General features: G+C 34.3%; 1 protein-coding gene across 1 annotated transcript in view; it reads right to left on the bottom strand.

Annotated features, from left to right (window-relative positions):
* Positions 1–340: 340 nt before the first annotated feature.
* The window catches only part of CHIC2 (cysteine rich hydrophobic domain 2), a 31,670-nt gene continuing 21,350 nt past the window's right edge, over positions 341–10,660 (bottom strand). Inside the window, exons 5-6 of the mRNA XM_037383148.1 lie at positions 10,486–10,545; positions 341–7,527 (exon numbers count right to left, since the gene is read on the bottom strand). Coding sequence (XP_037239045.1) covers positions 7,477–7,527; positions 10,486–10,545 — 111 coding nt within the window. The 3' untranslated portion in view covers positions 341–7,476. The remainder of the gene's footprint in view (positions 7,528–10,485; positions 10,546–10,660) is intronic.

Raw genomic sequence — 10,660 nt, 5'->3', positions numbered from 1 at the left:
TACTATCCAACCATAATGGTGATACGTATAATAAATTCTACCACCAGTAGGGCTTGAAAAGCTTAAAGAACTCTAAATGTGGACTTAATGAAAAGCCAGTCTGAAACACTTAAGGCAGGCAATGCCTCTAAACTTGGTTAACTCCAGTCCCAGAGTCACCTGAATTACTCCAAATCGTTTTAAATCCACCCACCCCCAATTCAGACCAAAAGTATCAACTGAAAATTAGGAGACACCATTGTATCATAACACAGAAGTTTCGGGGTTTTTTCTTTTTCTTCCCCTCCCTACCACCCCCACCCCCTAACATACTGGATAGACAAAAACCAGTAAGGCTTAGTGGATTGGTTAACAAGTCTTTTATTTGTTTATAATACATACAACTTAAGAAATGCTTTAAAAAAAATTTTGGAGTCCATTCCAATTCTGGGTCAGGTCAGGAAAAAATGATGTGGATGCATTAAATAATATTCTATAATTCAACAATAGATTAACTTCAGTAATTTAGCAGACATGGTTAAATACTCTTAAATATGCATATATACAATTGTGCAGCCTTTAAAAAAAAAAAAAAATCCTTTTCTTCCTACCTTCTCCTCCCAATGCCGTGCACCGTGTGAACACAGTACTGGCCTCTAAGCTTTCAGTCTCCCACCCAGACTTAAATATTTGAAGCGGAATGTTACAATAGTGGAAATCACAGCAACCCTGTATTTCTAAACTCTTGATGAGAGGAGATGCCCAACAGGCAAAATTACCATCAAGCCTCTCTATAAATAGCAGCTTCCTTAATATCCAGTTCTAAGTTGAATTATTGCTTACGCATTTTCTGCCTGAAATGGATTTTTAACATAGTCCAAAACACTGTTTTTTAAGTTGACCTTCTTGAAAGATAACATCCTTTCAGTGATTTATTTACCGCTACTGGTTCAGACATTTAACAAATTTTTCCTAAGCACACACAATCCTATGCAATTCTCTGCAAATTCGTTTAAAGCAACATGAATTAGACAGAACAAATTTAGCACACAGCATTTAGGCACTGTTTTGTCGTTTACTGTTCTTAAAATTTATGTTTGGAATTAGTTTTGTATTCCGATTGCCACTCAGGTTTGGTTTTTTTATGGAAAGAAGAATCCAAGTTACACTCTTCAAATCAGGAACTACTCTGCATTCCTTGTAATCTCACTAAACCAAACTGCTCATTGACAATAACAAGGAGGTACAGTGCATATCCTAACAAGTTAGAAAGCCTGTTGCAAGCACTCCTAACAAGTTAGAAAGCCTGTTGCAAGCACAGAAGGATCAGAGAGAAACATTTAGAGTGGATGAGTGAGATATTTATATTGGTACAATGAGATCAAGTTTAAACATAGAGCCACTAAAAATTATCAGTTGTGAGGCTATCTGACTTTTTTTAAAAAATTCTAAATGTGATTTAAAAAAATGGATTCCCAAACCTAAAAGAACTGTAACAGAAAAAAAATGAGCTAACTACCAAGTCTAGTTTTCAACATGAGGTAAAATAACCTTCAATGATGAAGTTTTAAGGGGGTGCGGGGAGGGGGGGGGGCAGGGAGAGAAGGGGGAGAACACGCAAACATATTTCAATAAACATTATAAAAATCTACTATCTGCCCTCCAAAAGTGAGCACTTGTCAATGGTTCCCTTCTCCATAAAAGCTGCCACTAACTACAAAAGCCTCTCTTACTTACCTGAACCTAAACTGTCCTAACTGGATCCTATTCCTGGGCCTTAGATACACTGTCACATGCCAGGAGCTGTCTGGACAAGTCAAGAATTTTCTTTGGAAACAATCAGCCATGCATTACAGGCTCCAGCTTAGGAAGAGCCTGTCCTCTACTCATTGGGCAGCTCTCAGCGATTCCGTTTTGGTCTGGATATTTTCAACTAAGAGATGCTGAGTTTAGAAGGAAGCTTACCTCAAAATCAGCACAATAGCAGAATTGTCTATCAGTTCAGGCATAACCAAAATAAATCAATAACACACTTACTCAAATCAAAAAATGTAACAGAAATTAAGACACTCTACAAAATTACTGAAATGGATTGCTAACTTTTACTTTTCGTTATTCCATACCATTTCGTTCAGTTCAAAGCTATTTATCATCAAAGTCAAAATTCCAAACCTAATCCCCAAATTCAGTCTTTTGGATGTTGCTTCTTCCAGTTCCTACATTTCATCTTTTGCCTCGCTAAACCTTTCCTAATGGTCCATTGTATTCTGAGGAAACAAGCATTTATGAGTCTTTTTTCAAAAAAATAATTATTAATGTAATATGAGCTAAACAAAGCAGAGGAATATTTTAAAAGGACTTCTTCCATGAGAACAATAAAATGTAGTTTATGAAAGATGTATTACCCAGGTGTCACATGGTAGAGATACATACACCAGCACAACTGCCAACATATGAAGTTTCATGCAAGGAGGTTTTTTTGGTTGTTTTTTTAAGTCTTCAAGGTTAGTCTCTAATTCAGTCCATGCTGACTGAAACATCAGTGTGCAAAAAGATGAAGTTCAAAAATTAATAAACTGCAAAATACTGTTACCAACAAAACAACCCAAGTAGCTATCTGTAACTAATGAACAACAAATGCATGATTTCAGCAGTGAATTTTTTTGCTTCACATACTTCTCCCCTCAAAATTTTTCCACTTCCTTAAGAACGATACTGTTTTGTCAGTACACCAGTATCCCCTGATTCACCCAGCCTACAGAGAGAACTTTACAAAGAATAAACACAGGAATTAAAAAGGTAGCACCATTAGAAATAATCACTCTATCCAAATCAGCAAAAAAATTTCATTTATCCTTATCCAACATACTTTTAACATTCAGCAGCCTAACAATACAGGGTGAAGGGAGCTCTCATAGCTGTATATTGATAACATTCACAATGGTCATGCATAATACAATCAGAAGCTTTGTGGGGTGCCATTTGCAAAGTAAGCCTTCGTGCAGATAGGCATTCAGCTCATTAATTCCATTTTCATATTTCCTATTAGTCCCTGAGAAGTTAATATTTCTACCTACAATATGGCTATTAAAGGCATTATAACGATCATACACTTAGCTGTTTGTGATGGAAATGCAATGTGGCTTTAGGGAGAAGCACAGAAATTACAGCAGATTAGCAGTGATGAATAGAGATTTTATTTCTAAAATGCTTTCTTTTCATAAGCAAGGTTGCTGAAGACCAACATAAATTATTTTAGTCACTGATACAAAACTAGCCAGCACCACTTATCCTTAATAAGTCACTACTATGAATCCAAGACATTTGGGACTCTGTGACCTCTCTAATTCAGCATTTCCTTTACATAAAATCATCTGGATTTTGACCTAATGTAGGGTCATCATGATCCTTCTTTTAATTACTCAACAGCAGTGCTGGGAGAATTTAAAAGCAGGGATTTTCTTTGCTAAACAAGGCTTTTGCTTCTTCAGTTAAAGTGATCTCTTTAAATTGTTCAGAATACAAATGGAGCTTTTTTGGTGGACAATTTGCATTATTGCCAGCTGCTCAAAAACCATAAGCTAGGGCTCCCAAAACAAGGGGACTGATTTAAAATTAAGACTTTGGGGTGGGGAGTGGAGGGAAGTGAATAAAGACAAGTTCTTTTTCTTTGCCTTCTGACTTCTGAGAAGTTACAGATTGCATTTTAAAGCTCTTCCCTACAATCTTCAGGGCTAAATAATGACTTTTAGAAAAAGAATGAAAAACTAGTTTTAAGCAAGCATGTACCTCAGAGACAGAGTATTATATTTAAACACCATTGTCTTGATATATACAAAAAAGTATCATTTAAGAAATTGATACAGAGATTATAATATACATCTAAGTACTGTAAAAAGTTTTTACAATCTACTCTTTTGAGTATCATGGGAAATTCTGGATTTGCATACATAGTTTATTGAAATGATTCTTACTAAGCTATTACCAAAAAAAATTACTGACTTCCTATAACCTATCTCCATAAATATTTTAATTTCTGGTGAAGTCTGCCAATCCTAGTATAAACTTCAAATAGTTATTTAACACCAGATGAGCTCTACAGAATTATTCATGTAGGGTCAGACAAAAAGCCTTTTTGCCCCAGAACTTATTTCTACCTATCACTACCTATCACTAAAAGATTTGAAAGAGTAAGAAAGCAATCTTTATTGGCCAGTTAAAGGCCAGCGTATCTAAAAATAATAATTAACTTTAACAGGGAATCATTGGTGCCTTCAGCATTAGTTTTTCAGGCTAAAGTGAGACAGACATAATTAGCATTTGTTAAATGCTTATTATCAAGTGGGTACCTAACCCTTACTGTTCAAGGAAACTGGAAATAGAAAAGATTATTTCTAGGAATTGTTGAGTTGCAAGAAGCTGAACAAGTTAGTACAATGTAATATTTATTTCAGCAGCGTAGACTGTGTCCTGTAAGCCCTACCATAGCTTCCGGCCTGCTCAAACTGTTGCAACTTCATTCTTTGCAAGTTGGACAAAAAAAGGTAATGTACGTGCTCTCACTAGCACACAAAATAAATAATTTAGTATTTTAGAAACAACATCAAAGGAAAATCCTGATGACTGCTGCAGGCATTAAATAGTTTATGATATAAAGTTCCTGCCATGATCAATTTCTATCGTTATAATTAATGAATCTAAAGGGATTGTATGAAAATGTTTTAACATTCTTACTAGGTGAGGGTTCCACCTCATCAGAGGACTAACACTTGAGCAAAACAGAGATAGACACACACACACACAGAGTTTCTCAGGTTTCCTGGTTTTACTTTATATCAGAGACATTGTTTTAATAAAATATCAGAAATGCTTTAAGAGGCAATTAGTCTATCCTCCTTACTAAGGGATTTAACTTTTTATTTGCTCAGAGGTCTACTTCGCACCCCTATACTAGAATTCTCAGAGAGAAAGTCATTGTTAAAATACAGAAAATGCCTGCTAACCAAGTAAATGACTGCAGAGGCACCTAAACATTGACAGGATCTTAACCAGTACTACCACTTATGTGGAAGCTTTACTAACAAGATACTCTTTGTAAACCTGTAAGCCACACTGTTCACTACTCTGGTTTCAGCACACATTGTGCTCAAATTAGCTTTACTGTAGGTAGGTTTGGGTGCTGCTGGCAAGGTAGTTGCGGTGTCATAGAATGTAGTATGGAAAGTTTCAGTAGTAAACTAAGGCAAAGAGCTCACGCTGAATGCGGTGCTGCTATGAATGTATCACAAGCCATATCCATCCTATCCCTCCATGCTAGTGAACTACCAATGGAAAACTGCATCCATGACCTATCTATACAGTCAACTGGGAATTCTGGTAGTAAAATCTAGGCCTTATATGTTTCAATATTCATTTTATTGAAAACGAACACTTGAAGAAATTAATGTATGTTTCTGGTCATCAGTATTTATCACCAGTTATCATTTCTGTTTAATTTCAACCCCTCCCCTACACCTCCAGCCTCCACAACTTCAGCTGCCATCAATATTAGGCTTCTGGCCTCCCTCATACCCCAAAACTGGTCCAAGATTATAATTCATACTCTAGATGAGAGGAGGAATGCTGCAGAGCCAGGTTTGTACTAAAGAAGCAGCTGAAATTGATTTTAAAAAAAATTATAACCAGTTACTGCAAGGAGAAACCATTGTGGGACCCAGAAGACTGAGGCAGCACAAAACCGGTATTTGTTAATTAAAAATCGTATTCCATCAAGTCAAAGAAACACACTTGTAAGCTTCCATGAAAAGCATGGCTGAACTATTTTCAAAATGAACAGAGAAATCCACAGACAAAAGCTGAGCAAAGGATGAATTTTGGGAACAGATACAGAAGGCTTAGATTTAAGAAAACTTAAAACTTTCTAGACCACTCCCACTATCAACAATTTAGGAATATAATACTCACTAGAGCATATTTTACAGAGAATAAATATTTCGAAGATATAGAAAAATAGTTCACAGCATCAAGGTATCTGTAATACATTACCTTGAAATAAAACTTGTATTTAAAAGATTAAAAAGAGATTATTCTTGTAGTGGTATCAACTTTTCATTCATACAAATATTAAGCAGAGTATATCTGTTTTTTCATATATTCACATTATTGCTTGCTACCACAACTGTACAAGGAACATATCTTAACTTACATTAATGTTCCTGTACAGTAATTTCAGATACCTACAGCAAATTTAAAAATATGATTGAGTTGCAATAAAAAGAAAAAAAAACTACCTGTAAAGATATGTACAACTAAGATATAAGTAGAAGACAACAAAATGCAACTGGCCTGACCCAAGCATACACCATATATCCAGTTAAAATTATTATACTTGCACAGAAAATAAGCTTTGTAAACCAAAATGAGCAGAAGCAAGGGTGCAATAATTATCTAACACATTTAAACTTACACTGTTGCCCAGTGTACCCTGCTTTGATTATTTTTAATACACAGCATCTGCATTTGCATCTGGAACTGTACTGTTCAAGATTTCTTTAGTAACTCTTTTCTGTTTATGTGGCTTTAAAACAAAAAAAAAAAACACAATCCCATCCCTGAAAGGTCGTCTTGGACAGTAAGTTTTAGTAAAACAAATCCTTCTGCACTCCTGTACAGGACCTGGTAAACAGTAGGAATAAAGCTGATACATGGCCTTAGCCTGAATTAAGACAGCTACATTATAAACTGCAATACTAATATATTTTTGTGAACTTTAATTCTACTAACCAGATGCATGCAATTGCCTCAGCCATTCTTCTAGTCTGAGTAAAATAATTCTATTTTGCTGCTTTGTTGTGGTTTTTTTTAATCTTTAAATTAGAACTTTTTCAGAACCAGCTGACAGGACTTCTTCATGAAAAGCACAGAGATTTCTACTAATGCAATGACATTTGGGTTCCAAAAAGAACTTCATCTCCTTTTGTTGGAAGAGGCTAGCTGATATCCCAAAAAGAAATAGGAACATTTACAATTGACTAGTTACTGACAAAAGTTTAGGAAGATCTTAGAAGGTACTTCAGCATGTAAATGAATGATTAAAAGGACTTATACAATGTACAGTCAATCAGTTGTGTCTTTTGGGATAAAAAAATACCTGCTCACTTGTATACCATTTTCAGCTGTGTATTTATAGTAATATATATGTATGTACACACGCACGCGCGCACACATATAAAAGACTTTGAAAATCAAGATACATGAATAAACAGAAGTAGCAAAAGTAACAATAACTTAAGTGGTAGTTAACATTTGTGTGAAATTACTTTGCAGAATTTGACCAAATGCACTTAGAACACGCTCTTATTAAAAAAAAAAAAAAAAAGAATGAAAACACCACAAGATTCTGTAGAACCAATGCTATGTCACCACCAGGAGAGCACCAAGCAAGGCACCATTGGAAAGACAACATACTTGAATAAGTCTCTATAAATAAATCAAATGCTAATCTGGTCGAAAAATCGGTGTCTTTGGTAAAAATTCTATAAGGATGACCTGTATAAAAAGAAAACAAATATATATTAAACGGAAGATGGCAGCAATCCTATTATCTATCACAATTATAATTTGCTAGGTGGGCTTTGGGTTTTGTTTCGCTTTGTTTGTTTTTGTTTGGTTGTTGTTGTGGAGTTTTTTGAAGTACATCAAGTTTTAATGACTATCAGAGACCACAGTGCTCTTGTTAGGTAGGAAACCATTAGAAAAGTCATGTTTGATATAATTGTTTTGGGGCAAAAAAACAGAAGTCTTAAAGAACCAAATTCAACTGGAAAAGTTTGCCTACCCATACCTAACACATCTAAACAAACTGAAATAAGCTAATAAGTACTTATTTTTTAACATAATTAAATTACTTTATTAGGAAAAATTATGAAAGAGATAAATGTATTCATTTAAAAAAACCAAAACACAGAAAGCACAATGTATGTAAAGTTAATTTTCAATTACACATGCAAGTCCCTTTACTTCAAAATTGTTTCCACTTAAGGTAGGTAAGTCAAGTTTATAGTACCAAACTTGTATAGAAAGTGTACTAACCTTTGCAAAGTTCCTGTATCTAACAAATCTGCAAGTAGTTAACAAGAAGCTTAACTAATGCTTTTGTATGATTATTCTTAGGGTCCTGATTCAAATGTAAACTATGTGTTTCTGAGCTACGTACACATGGTAGGGTACAGACCAGAATACTGCCCAAGTATTTATCCTACTTTAAATAGAAAGCTTGAAGAAAATGTTCACCTCTGCATTTTCTTTCTTTAGAGAGTCGTAATACAGCAGGATGTTTGTATTTATAAACAAATAAGTGCATCTGGTGACATAACTAAGGATTTTATTTACTTGTAAGGGGAACTTGCCTTTTGAAGAGGTCTGAAAAATTTTTGAATGTTTTTGATTGTAAAGGAGAACACAACTTTGCTGCTTAGAGAGTGAACCCTTCTATCTCCGATAGCATACTGAACATCAGAAAAGAAGTCAGTTTCTGATTTTAATTCCAAGGCAAACACTTTTGAAATAATGTATATCAAAACCAGGTGTATAAGTTTCTTTTTTGAGATACTCAGAAGTGACTTATTTTCAGCAGCAATGCAAACTGCTCAGAATTCATTGATCATTGACATGAGTCAACCACTGGATGCTTCAGAAGTACCAGGGCTTCTGATATTCAGGCAAAGTTTCAAAAAGGAAGCAAGAAGTAAAGCTGGAACACTGTGTTTACGCCAAAGGTGTAAAACTATCTTGTCTTTATTTCACCTATGTAATTATTTACTTAATTTAATGTCTGCAATAGTGGATTTCAAATCTCAAGTTGGCAAAGCACCAAGTTTTGGGTACAAGAGTAATTTAAATCACCTGTTTTTAAAAACCTGAGGATAAGTGTTATTATTTAAAATTAAATCACGAACACAACTTTAAGGGCAGTTTTTAAGAGATAAGCAAATCAGTTCACTGAAAATGATAAAATGGTACAGAGAAGTTTTGTAAAAATTTTCTCATTAAATTTATCCAGAGTTAATGTATTAGACATTCCACAAACAACAAATAAAATCTTTGATCCTTATTCTGTAAAACTATATGCCCATGCTTTTATAAACAGGTCAACTGATTTTAAATTGTATTTAATAGCATTAATGTTCATCTGTAAATGTTGCTGGGCCACAGCATTTACAAACTAACATAGTATGTGGCTTTTTTCCAATTGAATCTGCAAAACATTGGATGTGACAATGCTTTCCTTCAGAAAAACAAAATTCAGTGAAGTTTAAAAACCCTTAATTTAGCTAAAGCTCTAATCTACCTTCTGACATTTGCTTTATTCCATTTTCAGTCACATCTCATACAACTAAACCAAAAAATTTTGCAGAACAGATGTTACAAAAAGTCTGCTTATTCAGTGAACTGAATAATCACTGTAAAAAATGCATTTTAAAGATCTTATGTTTCAGGCTAGAATTAAGGTCTAATGTAGAAACAGGGATAAGGGGAAGATTAAAAAAAATATTTTAGTATCGTTTCCAACTATTTAATAAATTTTAAAATTTTTATATGCATGACAGCTTTGCTGTTTTGAAGAACAGACAAAGTAACATGTAATGAAAGATCACAGATATGTTAGAACTAATACAGTAGATATTTCTCAAAGGCTAATCTTTATTTTAAAACAGTTAACCCTTCCTGCCACCTATTTCCTAGAGCATTAAAAGAAATTACACAAATTCTAATGTTTCTTACATTTTAACAGCTTAATTTCATCCTATTTATGTACTGCCAAGGTATTTTGAAAATGGAAACAAAAACAGCACCAAAAATAGCAAGAAGGTTGCAAGCTAAACAAACTGAAATCCCACATTGGACATCATTCATTTTAAACCACTTATAACTTCTCACTGTATAGTTCCAAGAAGGGCTTATGGAGTCTCAGTCAAAGACTGAAGTCAGAACTCCAGAGACTAACTTAAAAATATTTTAGTGACACCAATTAAGAGATAAAGATACTTTCACGACAGCTGAGGTAAGGGGCAGTTAAAATCTAAAAAGGCTAAAGGCTTCTTAAGCTCCAACAGCTTAGTTGAAAGGTCTTCTTCCATACTTTTAGACTTGATTAACATTATATAAAACAGCCATATCTGACTTGCTGCGTAACCAAAGTTGTGGTGATTCTTTATACAGCATCTAAAATTTCACACTCCATCAGCACATGTTCAAGCCATTTTATCTTGGCAATTAATTTATTATTTTTCAGAACACAGTGAAGCCTTGTTTTCAAGTCATTCATAACTTTATAAATCAGTCCTGCACATGAAACCATGCATCTGTGAACCGTAGAAAATCCTTGCACTCAGGCGATTAAGCTCCTGACACCTTTACTGATTAATAATCATGAAAAGAATAAGATCAGAAGCAAAATAAATGATCATTTAATAGAGAAACTCACAAAACAGCCCTTTAACTTACATATTCCATCATGTTATTCGTTTCACATTTCCTTTTGCTTAGTCTCCAATGCAAGCACAGCTAGACAAGGAGGAAAGAAAAAGAAGAAAAATGAGCTGTATTTTATTGCAGCACACAGACTAGCCCATTTGTCCACCTTTCATATTTTTTGTTCAACAAAAGCATCTGTTTCCAT

The sequence above is a fragment of the Falco rusticolus genome, chromosome 1, assembly GCF_015220075.1.
Source record: "Falco rusticolus isolate bFalRus1 chromosome 1, bFalRus1.pri, whole genome shotgun sequence".
NCBI classification, from domain to species: domain Eukaryota; kingdom Metazoa; phylum Chordata; class Aves; order Falconiformes; family Falconidae; genus Falco; species Falco rusticolus.
Note: the sequence above shows the minus strand (reverse complement) of the source record. Positions and strands in the feature narration are given on the sequence as shown.